The 25,087-nt window shown below is 37.4% G+C and overlaps 1 protein-coding gene across 7 annotated transcripts in view; it reads right to left on the reverse strand.

Annotated features, from left to right (window-relative positions):
• Positions 1-25,087, reverse strand: part of pcdh15b (protocadherin-related 15b) — a 156,658-nt gene that overhangs the window by 10,775 nt on the left and 120,796 nt on the right. For 5 of the 7 annotated variants that reach the window (XM_043254464.1, XM_043254466.1, XM_043254467.1 and 2 more), the window contains 9 exons: positions 21,223-21,332; positions 19,873-20,013; positions 17,326-17,453; positions 13,498-13,713; positions 11,741-11,829; positions 9,296-9,472; positions 7,907-8,125; positions 6,618-6,626; positions 5,501-5,611 (listed from right to left, as the gene is read on the reverse strand). In XM_043254464.1, the coding sequence (XP_043110399.1) occupies positions 5,501-5,611; positions 6,618-6,626; positions 7,907-8,125; positions 9,296-9,472; positions 11,741-11,829; positions 13,498-13,713; positions 17,326-17,453; positions 19,873-20,013; positions 21,223-21,332 (1,200 nt within the window). Of the gene's footprint in view, positions 1-653; positions 3,885-5,500; positions 5,612-6,617; positions 6,627-7,906; positions 8,126-9,295; positions 9,473-11,740; positions 11,830-13,497; positions 13,714-17,325; positions 17,454-19,872; positions 20,014-21,222; positions 21,333-25,087 lie in introns of those variants that run through there. The other 2 variants (XM_043254469.1, XM_043254465.1) reach the window with 2 other exon arrangements.

Below are 25,087 nucleotides of genomic sequence, written 5' to 3' on the forward strand. Positions count from 1 at the left end.
TAAACGTATTGTATATAATTAAATCAAAAATACATAGCAGACATAACATTTAGTTGATCTACAAGAAATTTGAATGGAGTCTTTATTATTAGGTTGATTTTTTTGCAGAAATTTAATAGGGTAAGAGGTTTAAACAGAAGGTCACTATGACATTTTTGAATGTGCTACAGCACAAGAACAAAAACAATATGGTGTAGGTGTCTACTGCTGCAAGTTGACAATAATTGGATAATGGTGCAGCATCCATTCATAAGTATCACAACAATTAATGCCGGGATTTGAAGGGCATTTGCTGAATCAAATGCAGCGTGTTTCTGTTTAAATGAGTAAATGGAGGACATTTCATCAGACAAGCTCCCTCTTTCTCTCGCACACACAAACACGCTTGCACTAAATTGATTTAACTGGTAATTACAAGCAACTTGACGACTCAGTTGCCTCTCAAACCTCCTAAAGTGTGCACAGTCACGTACCATAGAGCCACATAATATTACTATAACAAACTCGTTTCTCTTCAGTGCTTTTCTAGTCTTTTCTAGCACACATAATTTGCACATCTGACACAAACAGTTTGCAATGAATGCTTGCACTGAGAGAGACACAATCTCCTATAATAGCTGTACTTAAAAATAAATTGATCATAGTGATACAGGTTTTTATATAGGGAAGATCAACACTTTTTGGAGTGCAGTTTTTTGTCACTTTTGCATTGAAAAAATAAAAGTATTTGCTCAAAACGATCTTTCATGTAAAATGAATGCAACGGTCTGAGCCACACGGCTCTCTTAATGCATGCATGGTAACGCAGGCTCACACTGTGAGGTCTAAAGCACAGATCTGATATTTTTACACGCATCCTTTTTTATCAATCCGTTTACATTCGCATAAACGACTGTTCTTATCCTGTGCCAGATAATGTTTAAAACCGGTAGATAGAGTAAATGTGGCGTCAAAAAGCTGCTAATACAATTAACAAAGGAAAACATGAGGAAAAAAAGAAAGAAAGAGAAATGAGATGTGAGAGCATGAAGTGTACCTTTATAGAAGACATTTATCCCATCAAATAACATATAACCTGACATCAGGGCATATGATTAGTAGAATTTCTAGTAATAGTGATAAAAAGTAATAGTGTTTTGTATACTAAAACACATTAAAATGCCTGTATGAAGGTTTTTCTCAACTAAATAATAAAACACTCTTGCAAAACTTATTAAAAATACAAAAACTGTAAAAGCACAAACATTCGATTTTGTTATACAGTAAAATTACATACAACGATAAGACAAAAAGATGACAAGAACGTAGTGCTAGTTTAAGGGGCTGTTCACACAGGAAACATTCTTGTGCAGGAATGCCACATAAAGGCTGATTTATACTGCTGCGTCAGACCTACCCTGTAGCCATTACGCCATAAATTGTGCATCGGATTTCATTTATACTTCTGCATCGACGCGCAATACACATGCGGACCGCTAGTCTGCAGTGTCCACAAGTATGCTGCTCGTGTAACCCGCCACACCACGGCAAAAGCCGAAGAACAAACGACACATTGAAGAAGCATTATAGCCTTGACAACAAAACATAAATATCAAATTATTAAATCATTATTAAAACTATAAAACAAAGACAACAGCGGAACAGGAGAATTTATTCCATCTCCACAAAGACGTGTACCACGGCAGATCAACATTGTTGTATACTACTCATGTATAATGCTATGCAAAATAATAAATAAGACACTTGTTCTTTGATTTGATTTATTTTAAATATAAAGGTGTAACATTAAAGCTTTAAATGCAGTGCTCATAAACACACACAAAGCTCGGATATATATGAAGGGAGGGGTTCAAGCAGATCAATCACAGTGCTTGCGGTTCACGTAGAATCGATGTGCTGTGTCATTTTTGGAGAGTTGCACATCAGGCTACATCGTAGTTTCGATGCATGAGTATAAATCAGCCTTAAGTCTTCGAAAGTGATCACCCACAGGTTGGTCCTGTATAGGTCTTAATCCCTGCCCTTTCCATGTTATTTAAGGGGATGTAAAACAATGTAAATAATTACATTTAATTTTTTTTTCCATTTTATGTAGTTTTGATCATGCTTGTAATTAGTTTGCAATAAGCTTGTAATTACAATAAGCTTGTAATTAGTTTGATTGATAGATCGTGCTTGATTAACAGCAGAGATTTCTCTCAGCGTTCTAAGGTGCAAACGAGTTGTATGTACCTCATTTTAACACAAGCGTCTTGTACGGCAATCAGCAGACAAAAATTGGAGCAGTCAGGCTAATTAAAGAGTCAGGGACGTGTGTGTACGATTGACTCTGTGGGTTTGTGGGCAAGATGCAGCTCACTACTGCGCAGATTCCAAATCAGCGCAGTATGTCCATGCCCTGTTGGGACATTGACGGCTTTACCTTAATTCAATGAAAGAGAGTGGAGGCTAACCACCTAGCTGTAATGCTAGACTGCATCCTGTGTGAACTGCTTCTAAAACAGTAATAGCAACATGGACAAAGATAGAGTCACAGGATAGTGGACTGAGAAGGAAAGCGTTTCTCCAGCTCCTCCACTAGTGAGTTCATGTTTAGATTGGGCTCTGGTTCTGGAATTTCTAGTACAGTCTCCGCCTCTGACACATCAGCCTCTGTTTCGACAGACACTTGTGGTTTGGGGAAAATCTTTGGTGGCCGTTGCTTTTTATCTATCTGACTGTACATGTTGGCAACAGATTTCTCTATGTCGGCTATGTTCTGGATGTTCTTAAGAATCCCTTTGAGTTCCCTCTTGGGAGGCTCAGGCTCGGGCGGCGGTGGAGGTGGAGTGGGCCGTAAGGACACCGGTCGAAGGGATGTGACTGAGGGAAGAGGAGGAAGGACAAATGGAGAAGGAGGTATTGAACGGGAAAAGGTTGGTGATAAAGGAGGTGGGAGAGGAGGAGGAGGTGGAGGGGTTGGACGAGGAGGGTTTGGTGGGGATGGAGGGACTGAAATGGATTGGGGTGGTGGACTAGAAGGAGGTGGCGGTGGTGGGGGACTGGAGGGAGGTGGAGGTGGTGGGGGTTGTGGAGCAGGTACATCTGGTGGGTCTGGGATGATCTCCACATTGACCTCGTAAGATTCCACATCGGAATAGGTAGTTATTCTGCTGAACTTCCGCAGCACTGGTGGAGTGGGTTTGTGACTAGGTGGAGGCGTTCCGTCACTCTGGGTTATGATTATCGCTGGGGGCCTGCTGTTATATCCCATGACTGAAGACTGTGGGGTCTCAAAAACCGAGAGAATAATTTCAGAAGAGAGTGACCCACGGGAGTCCTGGCCTTGCCTCTGTCTTATGTCCTGCAAGGCCTGCTGCTCAAACTGTCGAGCCTGCTCTTTTACTGTCAATTTGGGCTCTGGGTCTCCGTCTACAAGCCCATCAAACCCATCAATCATCTCCTTACTGTCCTTTAGGTCTGACTTTAGCAGATGCAACTCCCACTGAACTGGATCCATAGCCACCCTTCTACTCCGTAGGGCTTCATTGGTCTCCCACTTGTGCAACCTCGAAGGTAAAGTCCAGGCATGTCCTGAGCCTGCAGATGGGAAGTGCAGGATGGACTTTCTCAGACCTCTCATGTTGGGTGAATACGTGCCTAGGTGGTACCTGTGATTCTGGTGATCAGGGCTGCTGAGGGTGCCGTCATCATGGTATAGGGGGTTGGTTGTAGTAAGAGGGTTCTCGTCAGAAAGGAAAGTTATGTTGCTTTCTGACTTAGGCAAGTTGTTAAGCAGGACTCCATTAGCGGTGGAAAGCTTGTGAGCAGTGATTGCACGGGAGGCAAATGAGCTAATGAGACGCTGCCGATCGCCATCCTTCAGAACACACCTCTTAGTCCTGCTTTCAGCATAACCGCAAAAAAGACAAAGATCGACTTAACAGAGGACATGAACAGCAAGATAGATAGGGAAGTAGGAGGGAAGCCAACTACAAAAAGCACTTGCTTGGGTTGATTTTGCTACAACATTCTAACCAGATCCAAGGCAAATACTCAAAACAAGACGTTTTTATGCAGAGCTAACACAGGACCAAGCTACTATCACTACCAATAAAAAAAAGCAACTGATAACAATGCTAAGCAAAAGATATTTAACATATTTGAGAAACTATTACAAATACAGCTATACCTTACCAACAGCATAGTGTCTACTTGCGTAGTTGACTACTATAGTTGAAACACAGATGACTATCTACTTACTTAGATCTGATATCCAAGAAAAGATAAAGAGAGACAGGAGGACATGACAAATTATATGAGTGAAATTAGCAAGATTTTAAAAAAAGTTAGCACAATATAAAAAGTCTCCACATTACTGTCCGCGTTTAAACTTTAATGCTGAAAAGTTTTTCAGACACGATTAGGACAATATAAGTATGACAGTCACTATTATGTTATGACAAAGTTATTCCATTTGGTAATGATCATCGTGATCAGATAAAGGTTGCGGTGGAAAATAAGTCAGTTTAATTTCAAGGGTCAGGAAAAAAGTAATGAAATTGCTCGTAGAAGATAACTTGTTTTGACAGTTTTGGGGTCAAAAGTTATTAAACAGTTTGCCAAAAAAAACCAACAAAACACTTTTTGATATACCGAAAACCTTCGGGATGTAACACAGAAAATGGAAATGAGAACGCCACATAGGAATTCAGATTGTATCTTAGCACGGCTCTGATTTAAAATTACACAAAAACTTGTTAATTGCCATGCCTACTATATGCCTCAGGGGTACCTGCAACTTCTAAAATAAACGAGTCCAGTTTTCACCAAATTTGAGTTAGATGATATTTAGACAATACCTGATAAATGTGGATCTTTGATATTCCACAAAAAAAAAAACCTTCCTGTAACATGCTATGAAATGATAACCATGAAGACACGAAACAGGAAGGGAAGATGTGTATCGTCACTAAATTTTACTTTGAAACCTTGTGATCACCTGACGGTAAAAAGAGTTCAACCTGGGATCAAACTTTTTGCAATCTTTTTAGGGAAGTCCTGTTGTTAGAAATGTGTTAGAAATTCTGGCACAGGTAAAAGAAGAAATGTAAATGCCTGTCACAAAAAAGAGTTATTGCCAACGGATGGAATTTTATCACCACGAATAGACACCCTAGTTTTGCCGAGCTAAAAAACCAAGCTACATTAAATCGTATCTGTTTATTAAGAGAAACACTGCAAATAATTCTGTGCAATTCAAATTAGCATCGCGATAATCAAAGTAGAATTTTCATTTAATGAAATGTGAATTTTACACACCTCTTGCTCTAATCGTACAACTTACATTTTGTTAGGTTTATTATTGAAGCAAGAAAGAAAAATGTCAACGTGGATAAAAATATAGAATTAATTCATAGCCTCTGTTTATCCGTTATGTATAAACATCCAGAGTTTTCATCAGCCAGTGTTTTAGGACGTTGACAGGTACAGTATAAAGTGCAGAAGGTATAAAACTTACATGGTGCTGTCGCCGAGTTCTTCATACAGATTGTTGGTGGCAGCGCCTCCGGATTTGCCAGTGGGAAGCGCCATTTGAATCCTGGCTGTTTTTGCACACTCTGCCTGTCGTCTTCGGATCAACAAGTGGAGCAAAATAAAAGCAATATCTTATATTATAAAAGATTGATAAATTATACATGCCCTCACAGATCAAAAACAATATGTTTACAGAAATAACATTTTGAAAGCATATCATTGGCTTTATTGCATATGTATATATATATATATATATATATATATATATATATATATATATATATATATATTATATAGTTTTTTTTTTTAGTCATTGCATTCAAAGGTAATATTCAAGAGTTTGATGGTTATGTTTATGTAAAGAGTGTCTGTGAAGTGCTTTCAGTTTATAATTTCATAGCGTGCTGTCCTTAAAGAACACTTCTAATGTTTTTGAATAATTCGGTTTTGATCTATTCTTTCAAAGGGCAATTTTACAAGGATGTTAGAATCAGCCTTATAGCCTCGAGGGATCTGACATCTTAGGGAACAAAAGCTATTCTTTACATAAGTTGTGTTCTAAGCACTTCTGTTCTGGTCCTGGGAAATCAACAAGCCTTTATCTTTCCCTGGACATTTAGCCTTTTGGAGTTTCTCAGACATTATAAATTAGATCCGCAGTTCTCACAACTGGTGGGTCGCCAACAGCAAGAGAAAAAAAAATGGTATGCCTAAAATGGAAGAGTTCTAAAATGCAACTAACCATATAATCCTTCACAGTTAGAAGTGCTCTCAATGTATTTTGTGCAGTGAATTATTGGCTGTTGAGAGCATAAACTATAAATTCAAGAGACATTCAGAACATTCACATTATAAAAATAAGTCTGTAGGGATTTTTTTATATTAATATATTGCTCTATTGTTAATTTGCATTGTTGTATCATTGACTTTTGTACGGCAAGCTATTTAGGTAGTGTTCGTTGCTATTTGTTATCAATGTAAAATCTGGGCCTTTAAGGCAAACCATCTGAGAACAGCTAAATTTAATAATATTCGAGAGAGGTAAATTGAGATTTATATCTAATATATTACGCATGCATGTCTCGATACTCGATACTTACTCTTTGAATCTGAAGTTGATGCATTGTAAAAAGAAAAGAAAAAATATATATTAGACAATGATTCATAACAAGGTGGATTTGCAGCACAGCAGTGACAGCAAAATATATATATATTGGATTTCATCCCCATCTGTGATCTTCTCCCCACGTATATGAATTACAGTCATGCCAAACAAAACCCTCAATAATTCCTGCATGATTCTCATATCTCTAGCACAGATCATGTCATTTTATTCCTCAGTTCTCATCATCAGGCTTGCCACATGGCACTATCTCAGCTGGCACGACATGTAAAACTCGGCCCTTAACCACAGACAGCTTCTTAGATTTACTTCTCATGGCCTTAATTAATCTTCTTTCACACTGAATAAACACAAGACCAGACAGTTCCCAAAGGTGTTACCACTGTGAAAAGAAAGAGTGCATATGTTCCTCTGAAATCCCAGCGGAGGGAAGCCTCCTGCTTAACAGGATGTTTCAACCTTAATGAAACTTTACATTTATTTATTTATTTGGTTGCTAAGTGGAGAAATCTGCAGACTGAATAGTCTTCCCACTGATTCAACCTCATTCCCACACAGGCCATAAAAGCAACACTGTGACATAACTTCTCTATTAAAAGCTAACTGGGAAATATGCAAAAAAATCACAGAAGAATTGGTTAATGGCTAATTTCACTAAATATTAGGGGTGTGCGATATTTATCATCTATGAACAAAACTATGTGATGGCGGACATTGAGTATGTAGCGATAAATAATTAGGCTAAATACATAGATTTTTATATTTATATGATATGATGCAGTTAAATAGGCACTATCACAAAAGCAAGAGCATTATCTTCCCGATCACAAATGTTATATTGATTCTATAAAACAGTTCATAATGAATGATTACCAGGCAATCTGGCAATCTGTTTTGGAGTCAGTGATTCAATGATTCACTCATAAGGACAGATGACTGCATAGTTTTTAAATGAATTGGTCAGTTTGAACAAATCATTTAAATGAATGACTCAATGAATCACTCATTAAGAGGACTTGCCACAACCCACTGGTGGTTTTAGTATTATATTTATGTATTTATTGATAACCTAAAGCAGCCAAATTACCAAATTACTGTTAACAGAAAAATGTAAAATAAATAAATAAAAATAAATAAATACAATTATATATAAAATATATAATTTTTGTTAATATCGCACACCCCTGCTAAATTTTAATATTAAATATAATTCAGTTTAATTAGATAGAGGTCTTTTAGGTTATACTAGACTATGCTGACACTCACTGCCGGTAGGTTATGATGACGATGAGGATGGCTGGGATACAGCACATGATGATGATGACGGCCAGGGCCAGCAGAGCTCCTTCGGTGTATCCAACAGACTGAACGGCCTTCTTCACGCTCTCCACCACATCCGGCGTGCGGATCTCCAGAATGCGTCCCCCGCGACCTAGATAGGGCTGGAACTCCTTATTGATGTCTAATAACTTCCCATCTAAAAACCTGCAAAAACCACAGGAACAGTCACACATGTGGACTCGAGTATGCTATTCAACTGCTTCTGCAGTGCAAGCCACGTAAAGTCACTTGCCTTCCAGCCAGTGAACAACAGAGTAAATGAATTCAAGCACATGAGCCAAATTTTTACAATAAAGTACAAAATGTGTCTTCTCACTCTTTTTGTGTACTGAAAATGTAATGATCTTGAACTTGCATTGGCCAATTTACCCAGCTGACAGTTACAAAAAAAGAGACTGAATGATGTTTATATTAGAATTAAGGAATTTGGAAGAGCATACGACAGCCTACAATTTATGGTTTGCCCATCCAAACATTAGAAACCGTGCTGTCTGAGCAGGCTAATTACTGTGACAAAACAGACAATCTGGCAACGGATTTAATCGCAAGTCTCATTTTTGTGAAAAATGAGAAAATGTCTAAACAAACGTAAACATATACTCCATCTGCTTTATGGTGCTGATTGCGTGAAAAATGAGAAAACAAAAAAAACCCCACAATGAATAGCAGACTAACTAATGGCTAGGGCTGGGTGGTATCTTAAATAACGCTGTGATAATTGTTATACAATGCTAATTGTGTGTATAAGTGTGTATGCAGTAAATTGAATGTAAAATAAAAAATACACGGCCATGTTCATCTTTTTTTTTCAACATAATCCAGTGAATTAAGGGACACAAAACAAATAATTAATAATTTATACATCAGTGCAAGATGGTATTTAGCCAAAAACAAGGCAAGAAATCCAAAATCTATCATATTTCGACTGTAAAAATACCTCACATTTCTATTCACAAAACAATTTTGGGACACTGTGCGTTTGGGGAGTTTTTGTCTGCCTGGTGTTGGATTTTAAACAGTGTCCACTTGCATGACACTTACTTTTCCCCCTGCAACATCTTTTGACGATTTTAGATGTGTAGCTCTCTGCATTTTTGCTTTACTCGTCTAAATAATATTAAGCAGCTCTTCTCATTCGTAGCTGTACAGCTGAATGTGTAGATATAAAACGCGTCTATATTTCAGTGTGAAGGGTAGGTATATCTCTGGCACTTAGTTGCTTAGGTTTGACGGAAAGGTCAGGAGGTTAAAAGAAAGAAGAGCACTGCAGAGATGGAGTTTGGAAGGGTAAGTCGGATGAGAGGAAGCACTCACTTGAAGAGCTCCTGTCTTGAGAGAGCTCTATTGGTCAGAGGGTCGATTGCATAAATCATCAGGTCAGATTTTGAGTAGTCCTCCTGTTCATAACCCTCTCCAAAACGGCGCGGACCGATCGACTCCACAACAACTTTAGCTCCTGGGATCTGGTCCTGGACATAGCGCTCTAAAATCCTGCATTGAAAGACAGAAAATAACAGATGTTCTATTTACCTAAGATTATCTAAGATTCTTTAAAATACGTGTAAAATTAACGCTTACACATAGGGAACATGTGCTCGGAGAGGAACGAATGGGAACTCTATAGATATCTATGGGTATAACAATGAGCATGATGTTATTGTTTACACAGTTGTCAAGGATACGCAAAGCGAACATGGGCAGCCATGCGATCGTTTCCAAAAGTCTCGGTTTTAGTTTGTTTACACTGAAACACAACCCGTAAAAAAAGTTATGCTTTTTAAAACAAAAATGTGCCAGTGTAAATGGGGTCTACGAATTAACATTCAACTCTAAGAAAAAACGTCAATATTACAGGTTATAACCGTAAGTTACAAACTTGCAATTGTGAGAAAAAGTCATTTATTATTATTGCATTTTTTGTTAAATCAGGAAAATGCACATGGGATTTAAAAAAAAAAAAATCTAAATTTTATCATACCAAAACAAACAATTTATGTCTAAACACTGAATAAAAACTCAAAGAGGAAAAGTTTGAGGGAGGCTGCATCAAATTATTTCTGTGCTAATTTAAGAGCCCCAAAGCTATTAATTGGAGGGCACATATCAGAGGAAATTAGCTGACAATCAACTTCCACGCGATTGCGAACATGCACAACAAACGCTAATTGCGGTAATCACCATAGCCGGAGACATAAAACAGAAAAAAATACAAATAAAAATTACATAAGAGCAACAACTACTCAGACTGAATATACCAGAAGTGCTGCAAACCCCTATATTAACACTGTTTGTTTGGCTGTGCGGAACGGAGACTGTTTTGAATGCAGAGGTACAAGGAGGACAAATACAAAGCAAGGCTAAAATGAGCCGTGTTAGACACTGTCACTTCAAAGCTGGTGTCCTTGTCTCCCAGTAGGTGTCTTTATTACCCCTCAGCTCACATCTCAGAGCAGCCAGCCCTCCTCAGCAAATTACCTGCAGTCCCTCAGATATCCCCCCCCCTTCACAGCTGCCGAGGTGAAATAAGAACACGGGACAAAAAAGAACAGAAGCTGGAATGATGACTCTACTTGGAGGAAAGGAACAAGGAGCAGGGAAAATAGCCTGACAAGAGAGAATGAGGTGGTTTGGGAAAACTCGGGCTGTGAGTTCTGTTATCCGAGTGTGCTCCCGCCTGTGTATATACTAGGAATTTAAATGTGTTTACGTCTTCATATTTGCACCGTAATATCTCAACAGGGATGCGAGAATGAATATTTTGTCATCATTTAAAACGCGTCGCTTTCTTTTCGGAATTCTGAAAACTGTGGAAATATATGAGGGTGGGTGACGATGAAAATCATCCTAAAAGGATAATAAAAGTAGTTCTTATGACTTTTTTTTACAGTGACACTTTTCTCACCAATTCTTATTAGCGTGCATATTACTATCACATCTGCATTTTATTAGTACTTATGAAGCACATATTAATGCCTATTTAGATTCCCTAATCCTACCCCACACCTAAACTTAACTATTACCTTACTAATTAATAAGCTGCAAATTAAGAGTTTGCTGAAGAAAAAGTCATAGTTAATAGTGAATTAATAGTGAAAAAAAGGCCAAAAAAGTTTAAGCAATTTTAAATCTCATTTGGATGAATTTTGACACAATAATAAGACATGTTTTTTGTATGTCAACTCAAAATAGTGCTGCAGCAGATATGATTTTCAGTAATATCTTAAATTTCACGATGCTGACATGTGGCTTCAAAACACTTTATTTGCGAATATAGCATATATTGAAAATAAACTATAAACTATATAGGACCACACCAATGATGGTTATTTGAAGCAAAATAAGTGCATAACATACTAGGATATATTTAATACACACACACACACACACACATATATGTGTGTGTGTGTGTGTGTGTGTGTGTGAAGAGAGTAAACTATGATCTTCGGTAAATTGTTTATTTAAGCATTTTAATTGAGAGCATTTTAAGTGCTATCCCATGGATAACAGAGGAAAGTGGGGTTTCTGGTTAATCTGCTCATGCCGCAGATGTTACTGAACACAGTGTGGGTCCTGCTTCTATTTAAGAGGGGTTGACGGAATCAAGCAGCCCACTGATTTATCCCCAACGTAAACATCTGCACCCGCAGGAGTCAAGTACTCATGCATACATTACAACTTCAAGAGGTTTCTCCAGCTGCCATGAACGTTGTGCTGGGGAGTATGTCTGGGTGAAGAGTGTGTTGATATAGAACACGTTACCCAATCAGTCGATCCTTGTTCTGCTCAACTACAGTGGGCGGCACGTTGGATACGACCACCTGCATGTCCAGCTGGTTAACCACCGACACCTGGGAGAAAAGACAAAAATAATCTGCGGTTATAAAAGAGAAAATTATAGCGTAGAATGAAGGCTCTGAACTGTGTAACGTTTTAAATATATGCTGCTTTTGTGATTGATGAAACTGAGAGACAGAAATTAGTTAAAAGGAAAACTCAATTAGTGGTACATCTGTGCTTACTGTACATTAAGAATAAATAAATGCAAATATCAATCTGCAATTAATAGATTTATATAAACCTCATTATTGTGCCACATTATTGGATATTCTAAATCTAATGCATTGAAGAAGCAATGCAAAGTACATTCTATCATCATTTACTCACCCTGCCATCCCATATACTGTATGACTTTATTTTTTTTGGTGGAACACAAATTGAGATTTTTAGACAAATAATCTATTTTTGTGAGCCTATACACAGCAAGTGGATGGAAACCTTGAAGTTGACTTCATAATCCATAATACAGTTGATGCATCAGCGTGTAGTTAACCATCAGGCATATGTGGAAAAAAAAATATCATTTGTGTAGCAGCATCTTTGAGGGGTTTGGACTCGTGAAAATATTATATGTATATAAGAAAGTCCCTACCTCTACATCTAGAACTCACAGGCTCAGTTTGAAGATATTATGTTCTATTGAGAGATTGATTTATGGGTTTAACTACTGCTGGAGGCCCTCAGTCCACCAAAAAAAAAAATCAATGCTTCCTTTGCATCAGCTTTGGCTGTTCTTCAGGAAAGCATGCAGGGACTGTATATTTCTAATCAAAATCAGCTAACAGAGTTGCTTCAGCTGTAAAATCACGATTAAGACAGATTACTGCTTTAAACTTTAATCAATCTATTCAAACTGGCTCAGGATTGCATATTTAAAGCTGGAGTGCGTGATTTCTATCCTCCTTAAAATACCAGAATTGCCATGATTCTGATGACTTGATAAAATTCTATGCTACATATTTTTGGCAACATTTTTTTATCAATTTTTTTTACAATTTTTTTTTTAACAAAATACTGTTCTGGATCTTTAAACAGGGGCCTTTTAAACTGAGGTCAAGGGCCATAAGGGAGTACTGGGGGTCCAAGGAAAACATAAAAAAAAAAATAATAAAATAAATAAATATATATATATATATATATATATATATATATATATATATATATAATAATATATCAATCAATTATCAATATAGTAAATATATTAAGAAATAAAAATAAATTAATTCAAATATAAATAGACACGCTACAAAAAATTTTAATTATTAAAGAATATATATATAAATATTACATCTTACAGTATACAAGTAGAAAAAATATATAATTTAAAACTATAACACGATAATATAATAACATCACAGTATATAAATTGAGTCTTTATACATAAAAAAAAAAATTACATTTATATTTTTTATATTTTAAGGGTCATATTTTTGGGGTCTGTGGTTTAATTACACAGACGTGAATGAAAGTTGACTTCAAAGTTAAGTTTAGTGAGCCATATGCTATACTTATGACTGATGCAGTGAATGATGGAGCAAACTGTTAAATGTGTCTTTTTTTGTAAAACTTTCTGACTGATTCGTTTAAGAACCTGCTCAAAAAGTCACAAATCTGACATTTAAATGAAAATTACCAGCCGAAACACTCAACTTTATGCTTCTTATGCTTCACATACGTACCACAACTTGAGCGCTGCTGCTGAGTCCCTCCCCGTAGTCATCGGTAGCAACCACGTCGAATCTGAAATAGGAGCGCCGCATGTTTCTGTACATGATGGCTGTCTTAATTACTCCTGTGAAAGGCTCAATAACAAAGCCATCTTTGCCGTCAGTAGTTGGGGGGATAATCAGCCTGTACAGCATGGCGCTGTAATTCCCTGTGTCCTTATCCACAGCCTGTCAGATACAATAGAGCACAGTCATGTCAAAGAGAGGAATAGCCACGAGCTACTTATCACCTACAACACAGTGCTGCTCAACCTCTGCCGTCGCACGCACTTACACCTCTCTCCTTAAGGTGGAGCTCCAAGCTCCGATTTCACAGCACCGTTGTCACTTTGGCTCCGTCGCAGCTGAACATTATAGCACGCCACTGCGCTGACAATGATTTATAATGGCTTTTTACAAGAGAGGAGAACGGGCGGCTCCACGGACAGCAGGGTGCACCGGACCAGGCAGAGTCATTAACACAAATGAGACTTTTTCCTATATGCCTGCGAGACCGGTTTCAATAAATACAGTAAGCGTGTATTAAAAGCCCTTGCAAACAAAAGGTCTGTCTTTTTAATTGGTCATTTAGTGAGGCTGAGCATGCACAGAATGCACAACTCAGCGGTGGAAGCCTTTGATATCGCCCCCTCTGGTGCTTGATTGCTTGAGTTGAAAACGTCGAAATGGAATTTGTATTTCCACGATAGTCTTCTTTTCCTTGCTTTCTTGGCATCTCTATCCAAGATTAAACACGAGGAACATCAGAAAGGCAAACGTTTTCTCAGTAGGCCGGTATTTTTCAATACGTAGCGGAAGACCCGGTTTAATAGACACGGCAAACGTCATGCAAACAAATAATCGGTCTTTTAATTGGTCATTTGTGTGGACACAACGCGCAACTCAGAACTCTGAAACCCGAAAATCTCAAGTCCAAACTGTGAAATTTAATTCGCATTTCTACAAAAGTCTCTTTCTATTTTCCTTCTTTACGTTTGTACCTTAGATGAAACTTTAGGGACATCAGAAAGGCACTTTTTTCTTAGAAGGCCGATATTTTTTCAAAATGCCTCAGAGAGACATTTCCGTTAATACAAAAAAAAGTCCCTTACAAACAAAAGTCTCCTGGTTGGTCAAAACTGGGTGTGAACAAACCATGCAACTGACGAAACTTCGATTATAGAAAATAATCTTTCTCCTTTCGTAATGTTTCACACTGAAGGAAGATCAGAAAGTCAATGTTTTTTTAGAATGCTATTTACTCTATTTTCCTATACACCTATAGACATAATGCATAATTTACTTTATTGATATTACAGGTCCCTTGCAAACTCTTTTAACTGGTCATTTATTGAGGCTGAGCGCAGACGCCACTTGGCAGCGGAAACCTTTGAGTCAAAGCTGTGAAACTCAAACAGCGTTTTTTCAGTAGGCCGGTAGATTGCATAAACCAATTATCAGATCTGGACGGAACAATGGATGCAGGGCTAATCGGAGAAAGCGCCTCCTTAACAGAGAGCAGTTCTTTCACCGACATCCCTGTCCTTAGGGTTGGCGGAGCTAGGAACGTTTCAATTTTCTAGCCTTTTCCTCCTCAAAAGTATTTAAAGAGGATTTCAAAGTAGATTAGTCTAATCTACGAACCCCTGAGCTGCTTGAACAAAAATCCATAGTAGGCGATTTTCGCGACGCTTGAGAAATGGACAAAACGCGCGATCGCGTACGTCAAGGCATCGTATTTGATGTTTCTTCAAGGTAGCAGGAGACACTGATGATGGTAATCTGTATTCGCGGTGAATGTGACCCTATAAAACCCCGGACTTCTGCTGCGTGGCTTAACTCAGTCTGGGGTCTTGGCTAATAAGGTCTCCTTGAACAAGAGCAGGATGCCGAGAGCACGATAGCATCTCGGTCGCTGTTCTTTCAGTCTGCGCATGAACTTAAGACGGGGTAAAGCCGTGTGAGGTGAACCCCTGTCTGACGGACAGCATGCGGCCTGCATGTCTGATTAGAGGAACATTGAGATTATTCAATGGACGACTTTTACAGGTTAGAGCAAATACGTAATTGTAGACGCAGGAAAAACTAATACGCTATTAAACACTTCGTTGAAGTGAAATATTAGTGTAAATATTAAAGTAAATTAGCCTTCGAGTATATCTGAAAATACTATTTTAATACAAATTTTAATTATTCAAGACAAGACACTTATATATTTATTTTTAAAAAAGAGAAAAACCAATTACAAGCAACCCGAACAAATAAAAACAACAGAACAAAGACACTAATGACATGAACAGTGCTTGAAGTCTGAAACTGAGAAAGTAATTTAATTAAAAATAAAATTATACACAGATACTTAAATTATTGGCAAAGGGGGTTCGTAATTAAAATGAATAATAAAGTTTATTTTTTTTCTAGCTTTGCGTATGTTGAACAATGAAAAGCCTATTAAAAATCCATCCAGGAGTGTTTTTCTATTTATCTTGTCAATTCTGTTGTTTGATTAATATTACTTACACAACAGAGAGTGACGGGTCTATTCTAGAAACAATAGGAATTGTTCTGTTCAGTGTTTTCGCTATAGGAAAAATGACAGAAAAACGCCTCGCATATATGCGATGACTGAAATATTCAGTTTATGTTATATGTTGTAAAGCTCGTCTGGGTTATGTGCCATTAAACTGGATTATCAGTTATTATTTAGGTAGTCAGCCATAAAAGTGAAACTTATGAAACTTTTACTATGCAATGAAAGGAGCTGACTTTTTTTCTACATATGCTATAGTGTTAAACTGCAACACTGAGAATAAGTATCTATAAGTTTTATAAAAAGTATTTACATAAAAAAAGTTTACATTTAACTAGAAGTGTCTGCTTAGTATGTGTCAGGCTATAATAAAGGCTTGAAAACTGTTATAGTAAAAGAACACCCAAGCACAGTGAAGAACTAGTGAAGACAAAGAAAATAAAGATAGAGGAACAGCGTCTGGAAAGAGAAAGCCTGGCTGATTTATGGGGATCTTTGATTCATTTTCTTTTCCAGAGTATGCGGTGCCCTTGTCCGTGTTTTTGACAGTTTTGTTGAGATCTGTATCAGCGGGCCACCGCAGCCATGGCATTTTACAAGCTGTCTCAAGATGATCCAATCTTCCGGACCCCAGCTGGGCAGACTTAAGCCCCTCAGTCAAAACCAGCAATCAGATCAACCAGAGAACACGGACACGGAAACCAACTCACTTCAACCACCAGCACAGAGGAAAACTAGCATAACACATCCACTTTTCAGTGATGCATTCCCATCGTTTTTCCATTCCAGCCCACTGCTGAATCCTTCAGGCCAATTTGGGAACCGGTTGTGATTCAAAAGAATTTCAGCGAGCATGTTTTTTCTCTATGCAAGAGCAGTGAAACTTCGGAAAAAAGTAAAACATGCCCATGACTTTTACGATTTGATTAATATCCGTGATTTTTCCAGGCCGGGAAAACACGCTTTTAAAACTCCCTGATATTTCAGGTCTTCCATGACCGTGAAAACGGTTGATTTCCTCCTGCTGAAGAACTGAATTATTATTCAGCGCTGTGCGGCTTTGTTCTCTGAATTGCTTCCACTGGTGCTGGACTGACATTTTATCACATGTGTAGAAACCAGTCAATTAAATTACAGTTTGATTTTTATCCTGCTCCTGACATTCTGATGAAATATACATCACTTAGTGAACAAGTCCTTGGCTTAGCCATGGGAGTGCTATCTGAAGCCTTGTGGATAGAGTTAAAATCCTGCGGGAGAAGAGACTTTACCTGGACCTGTAAAACAGAGGTGAAGGTCCTGGCATCCTCTGCAACCCCACCGAGGTAAAAGGGCTTAGTGAACTCAGGAGGATGGTCGTTCTCATCTTGCACATCGATGAAGACCTTTGCTGTGTTGCCTGAAAAAAAAAAAGGTGAGGAAGTATAAACCATAAAGAAACAGCACGCTATGATTGCATTTTGATAGACATTTAATAAACATCAAAATGATATTTTGATCGACGGAAGAGATGAATCTTTTCTTCTGTACCAAAGCATGTATCAGAGAGACAAAACGATTATTAAAAATTAAAAGATTGGATTGGTTGGAGGCGGAACTGAATGTGAGTTTAATCGGACTAAATGATTGGAGAATAACAAGTATTATGATTATTATTATTATTATTATGATCATCATCATTATTTACTTACGCATAAATGAATCGTTCACAATAAGATGAATTATATGCATTTAGAAATTTAGCTTGACAAAATGCCATCAGTAAAAATAAAAACTAAAATGAAGTAAATATGTTAACAAACGATTATGTTTTTGTATGATTTCACTTTTCAGAGGTTATAAAACTTGCCTTAAAAGTTTGAAACTATTCACGTGTACCAATTTTTCATGCCAGTTCTCTAAGCATTGCTATTAAAAACAAGCTATTACAATCAAATTCAAGAGATCCCTGCTCTTCACACTCGCTTTTCCACATCTAATCTGCTAAAGCACCTTTCTATACGGAGCACAGCATTTCTTCATCAAGTCCTTCAACACTATCATCTGTCACTTCTTAAAGTAAAAGGCAGAGTCATATTTTGTGGGGGTATGAGAGCAACAACACGATTTATTATCTGACAGACTTCAGCGCTCGTGCCAAGGGGTTTCCAGAACCTTCTGCTCGTTTCTGCACAGTCACTCGGATTGGAGTGCTGAAGCATCACTGTGCAGAGCAGAAAGGGGAAAGTTGACCAATAACAATGAATACAAATAGGAAAAGAACAACCTGAAAACCCAAAGGAAGCATTTTAAATGATATATTGACTTTTTAATAATCCTTTTGTCTGCTGCTATAATGTAAAGTCTTTAAATTCTCTTCATCTGGAGACTTTTCTCAGCAAGATATTGACCTGTGAAATCATTATGAATAATTACGATTAATTAGCCTGTATGATGCATTAATTTAATTACAATTTTATCAATTCATAACCCTCATATCTGTATGACTACTCCATCCAGATATTCATGAGACCCATGAGGTCTTATTTAAAGCAAGAACCTGGCAGCTCTCGCAAACACATTGGCAAGATATAATTAATAAAAAATTACATTAAACAATCAATTAAATCTACTAAGCTGACAGACTGACTGGACGCAACTAATCTTTCGATTTTATCACCAGGTTTGCATACTTGGAATATTAAATGAGAAAAAAGAAATCAATATCCATAGCTATCTAATCTGGTTAATCATGAATGCTTTTCTCAAATAATGATTTTCCATAATCAAGTCCGCATGGAAAAGATAGAGAAGCATCCGCCCATCCCCCGTTTTAATGGAACCCGAGATGACAGGAAGTCATTTACGATTATATTTTTATTACACTGAGATGGCATGCTGGAAAGGAGGTGTTTTACGTAATAAAAAGCAAAAACACTCTGAAGAAGCTTTTAAGCCACATAAAGCATCCCAGGGTCAAAAGCAGCCCCATACGGAATGTTCTTTATTTTGGATAATTTGACTGATGTGTTCAGAAATGTGTTCTAAAATTTATTTGAAGGCATATCCTTTTAACACTTGAGTTATCATTTTAGAGTAAAAGGCCAGTTCACACCAAGAACGATAAATGAAAACATAACTATAACTATATTAGAGTCCACACCGACAGATCTGTTTATTTAAAGCACGAGCTGCAGTTTTGTCATCCGCCACTTTAAATTCTTGTACTTTTTCGCTGATGATTAGCTGAAAAAAACAACAACAACACATTCTGAAAGAGATTCAATTGATATCGTTGCTCTCTTTCGGTGAAGCAACACTCCACTATTTTTGAAAATAGGCTTCCAGCTTCCCTAGAGTTAAACTGCTGGGGACTATTTTCAGGTGTACCCGCTGCAGCCATGGTACGGCAGCAAAGATTCTTGACTATTACGTCAGAATGAGAGTATAGTTCCTAGCCACATCGGCTTAGAAAAGCACAGCTTTTCATTTTCCGTCGGCCTTAGTAAACAATGTAACTACAGAAGAGTAACCAGTAAAAATATCAAAACTATTTGGTCATTTTTGAGCGAGATGCTAATGGTCTAATCAGATTCAATTATCTATGCTAAGCTACAGCTAAAAGTGATACCGCCACGCACAGAGATCGTCTGAATGGATTACAAAACTAAAACTCGAATGTTTACCTCTAGGTAAAAGTTGTAAAAATTAGCCTATTTTCAAAAACAGTGGAGTGTTCCTTTAACGTTACGGTTGCAGTGTTAACTTCTCATAGAATCAAACTTCACAGTTATTCAAACTTCACAGTTATCATTCATGGTCATTAAAAGCGGCCTCACTTTTGGATGGTGCTCGTAGGTTGGATGACACCACCCTCATGGAGTCAGCTTCCACGCGGAGGACGTAACTGCTGTTGCTCTCGTAGTCCAGCGGCTTGGCAGTGCTGATAACTCCAGTGATGTTGTTCACAACAAATTCACCTGTGATAACAGGAGAAAGACGGCAGGTGTGTGTAACTGCTGTTTTACAATAGCTTCACACTGAGATACACACAGAGTCAGAATTATACATTTGTAACTTTACATATTTATGATACAGTGGGAGATAAAAGTGTAAATAACCATTAACATACTTAAAAAAAAAGAGTGCTGATACAATGATAATAATGATCCGTAATAATACATGATCCGTGCCGGCAAAATCAGTTAGAATGTGCAAACTAATTTTGAGCTACAGGCAAAAAAAATAGAAAAATGTAAGTTTTGGTCAAATTTGAGGTTGTTGAGGTTAAAATGAAGCACCTGTCATTTTTAAAGCACTGGATTTTATTCACTGGATTAACAGGGATTACCATAAAGTTCTTTAAAATATAATCAACAATGACAATAAAAATACTTAAAGTATCTATACCTTTACCATAATATGACATTACTCAATCAGTAAGTTCAAGAGTTACAACTCATCTTCCCCGCTTCTGTTCATCCCGTATCGTTAACGCACTTAGCTATATCGGGATTTCAGGTCCAGAGTGCACTACCCACCTCTTGTGTCTCATTAACATTCATAAAGGATTAGCTCTGATCTTGGGTGATGTCATCGCATTAAACACTTTGGATCCAGGCGGTTTGAAGGGTGGAATGATTACCTTATTCTTCCTGGCTTTTTCTAGTTCGCGCTAATGAAAACAGCCCTTTGATTACCTATCTACGCTTCTTGATTCCGCCTAATGAGAATGTACCGAAACGATTTCCCCATCGCTTTAAACCCGCGCCAGATGTATTCAAATGTGATTTCGGCTGAACACATTCCGAACAGAGAGGATTTAATCACGCACACCTCCCTCTTCCTGCTCTCTCTTGCTCTCCGATGACACACGGCAACAGGAAGTGCGCTCCTTCAAACAAAACCTTCTCTCTCTCAGTGCTTTTGATAACTTGTATCTGACAGCCACCTAAGAAACAGTCTGCAGGCTGTCATTACCCAGCGCTTGATGTCTTACAAACTATAATTTATTACCTTTACAATAATATCCAGCTCATAAAAGACCAGTGTGACATTTCCAGCAATCTTGAGGGAGGAGGAGGGAATGAACCATAGTCTGGTTGAAGTATACTTAATTGCATGCACTTTCTGCATCGTTTTAGCAGCTTATTCACTAAACAAACTACACGAATCTGGTTAGTGCTCACCGCTCTCATTTCCTTCGATGATGGAGTAGACGATGGTCTGGTTTATGGCGGCTGCCAAGATGACTCCTGCAACCGTTCCCACAGGGGCATTTTCGCTGACTGGAGAGAACCTGCGCATGCAAAGTGCCCTGCATTAATGATGAATTACAAATCACACACAATAACACAGTGATTCTGGTGGGTCACGCTACAAAATAGGTGCTAACTTTACTGAGAATGTAAAACTTTGAACTCATGTACGTATTTATCTATTTGCTTGAAAGTAATACTTTTATTGAGCAAGGATGAATTATATTGTCCAAAAGTGACAGTAAAGACTTTTATTAAGTTACAAAAGATTTGTATTTTATTATTTCGAAATGTAGTACGCAGAACTCATTTTTGTTTTGACTTCTTTCAACACTGATGATAGGAAACGTCTTTTATGCAAAAAAATCAGCAAGTTAAATTCATTTAGAAGGTTTCTGAAGAGTGAAATCATTATTGCAGAATTTTTCAGGAATACATTTATAAAACAATTTATAAAATCTGTATAAAAAAAAAAAAAAAAAAAAAAAAAAATAAAAAAAAATATATATATATATATATATATATATATATATATATATATATATATATATATATATATATATATTTCATTATTTTAAACAGTGTTTTTAATCCAATAAATGCAGCCTTATTGAGCATAAAAGATTTGTTTTAAAAACAATAAAAAATCTTAACTGTATTTTTTTTTTGTAGCATTTCCTGAAATTGAACCTATGGTCTTGGGTAAGAAATGTTTATTCAAAACTTTGCATTACAGGAACGGCTGAAACTGCAAAACTGCACTTATATGAATTGACTGACGCATTTTTTCTTATTGATATAGATGCACATCTATTAAGGACTTGGTCTGACACGAAACCATCCGACACATTCTGAAATCAAGCGGTCAGCTTACCTGTTTCTTTTTTATAAAACAAACTCAATTAATTTGAGGTGCTAAGGATTCCAGTTTATAATTGCCAAGACAAAATTCACAAGAATTTAATCAATCAAGAAGTTAACCGGATCACAGTGTTAATTGGGCATCCTACACAGTTGCTAAACTAAGCAGAATAAAGAGCGTTAATGGAAAGCCAGCGTGGGAGAGAGCAGATCTTTACCTCAGATAAACCCGACAGCAGAACTGATCCATAATGAAACATATGTTCGCTTTCCAAGCACAAACTACAACACTTCAAATCATATTTTGGAGCCAGTAGGATAATCATTTTGAAAGACTGAGGAGTGAATGTAGCTTTCAGAGACAATGTGACCCTGTTCCCTACTGGTATTAACTTTAATTTCATGCAATTTTATCACAAGTGAGCAGTGCTAGTTTGGGATCAGTATTATTTTAAAGAAATAAACACTTTTCAATCGATTTGATCAAAAGTGACATTAAAGACCTTGTTTTCAAATCAAAACGGCAAAATATATATTTAGAATAATTTCTAAAATACACTTAAGATCGGAGTAATGATTTGTTCATCACAGGAAAAAAAATAAAAAAATTAAAAATGGCAAAAAGCTTTTTTAAATAGCATAGATATTTCTCACTGCTGTATAAATCCGGCCTTGTTGTTATTGTTTGTTTTTAAATATATTTTTAATAGCTTATTAAAGTTATCAGAGTTAACCAGCCAAAAGCAGCAAGGGTTGTTAAAATTCTTTTTCATGTCAATATTGTTGTTAATATTCCTTAATTACCAATTTTGTATGTGTGCCTCTGGTGAACGTAATTAGTAAATTCCTGCCTGACTTTTGTTTTAAACCAATATTAGTTATTAAAGCAGCATAAATTAGATTTCGTATGTTATTAGCATTCAGAAAGGCGCATGTTGTTTAATAATTGAAGAATGATGATAAAGTCATAAAAGGTAGTCTACACTTTTGTCAAATGTACCTGCCTATTATGGGAAAATTGTACAGTGTATAATTGAAATTGGATAATTTAGCTGGGTCAAAGGAAGAAAAATAAAACAAAACTTGCTATTTGCTTTTAAATAATTGTGAAATTTACCAGCAGTTACAAGTGTAAGTTGTTTCTCCATATTTTTTTTTCTCTTCATGATATGGATCATGCATTCAAACTTTTCAGATTTTCAAACTTTCACTGTCATGCTGCTTATACCTCTTTAGGATGCATATTAAATTAAAATGACCCCATGGTTTACCCCCCCTCAAGCCATGCTAGGTGTATATGACTTTAAGACCAATACAATCAGAGTTACATTAAAAACTGTCTCTTTCAGGCTTTATAATGGCAATGAATAGTGATCGAGTTTCAAAAGCCAAAAAAGTGCATCCATCCATCATAAAAAGGGCTCCACATGGCTCCGTGGGTTTATAAAGGCTTACACGTGATCAGGAGAGAGTTTCATTCCAGCGTACGACGTAAGATGTAGTTTCTCGCAAGTCTACCATATTCCCACCGAAGTTTACGCTATGTTATTGTCCTACGTTATCCAATGTAAGCCACTCTCTAATGAACGTGCACACAACAGTTACTAAAAGCTAAAAATTATTTACTAATCATTTATCAACCCCCAGAGCTGCGTGCAGCACTTTTTTTCTGGTGGACAAACAAACTTTTTTGGCCTTCAAAGTCTTGACCACTGTACATCAACGTTCTAAAGCTTGAAAGAGCAAGGACGTTTCTTATTAAAACCCACGGAAGAGTAAAATTATATAGACACAGGAAGCCTTGAGGGTGAGTACATGACGCCGTTTTCAATCTTGGGCGAACCGTCCCTTTAACAATCGAAAGTAGACAGACAAAACTTAAACATTTTCTAACCCAAGAGCATATAAAGAGTGAGGTCAAAAGCTTCGAGTCAAAACAAGTGCTTTCTCGTATCGAATCCAACAACGCAGACACAACACCCTCAAGGACACTTTAAATGCAAAAGCTAATAATCCCGTCACAGAATCGGTTGTTCAGTGATTGTGCTTCTCATGCTCGGCTCGGCGACAACCTTGCTCCTGGTTTTGGAGAGTTTGTTGCACGCAGGCTTACAGGGTGATTTGTCTCCCCTGGGCTGCGGCGTGGAAGATACACAGCCTTTTGTTATTCAGAAAGATGACAGAGTACCTTCCCTATAATCCCCGAATACGTACATCGACGTGTTCTTCCTGTACGGCGACGCCTTCTTGCTCGGTGCACGGTGTGCTGTGCTTGCAGATAATAGAGAAAAAAAACGCTCTTGTACGCTCTCTGTTCTGACGGAGCTCTAATGGCCGCTCCACACAAGCACATGCTCAAGTGTTCGACACTAATGAGGTCCACTGAGCCGGCAAATGCATCCTCGCAACCTCCATTCCAATGTCATTATTTTCTCAGACCACTTTTTTGTAACTGGGAATCTGCCCATGGTGTTCAATCGGGACCGAACTGTGTTTAATCCAAAAACACGGGATGGGCCACGGGGCAGCTTCTAACTACTTTTCCTTTTGTTTCATGTTTTGTTGTATATTAAAGTGCGATATCGGAATAGCAATTCGGAACTTTTGGCCCCTTCGGAGACATACCAATCGCCTTACTCAACAACGGATCGCTGGTGTTGTCATGTAGATTTGCGGGTTTACTTTGATGACGTGAGACACTGGAAACGGTCGAAGTCTAATCATCGTATCACGTTCTTTGATCTTAGTCTTTATAAAATAAGTAAAACCCACAGGCCTTCAATGCATTACAGCTATCAGTAATCCTGCTATTTAATAAAACACACAAGACTTGTTATTCAGAGTATCTACATCAGTCTGCGCAAATACAAATTAATTTTAAAAGGTGAAAGAGCTATTTATTAATCAAAGCCTACCGTCTTTAAAATCTGTGTTG

The sequence above is a fragment of the Puntigrus tetrazona genome, chromosome 12, assembly GCF_018831695.1.
Source record: "Puntigrus tetrazona isolate hp1 chromosome 12, ASM1883169v1, whole genome shotgun sequence".
Taxonomy (NCBI): Eukaryota; Metazoa; Chordata; class Actinopteri; order Cypriniformes; family Cyprinidae; genus Puntigrus; species Puntigrus tetrazona.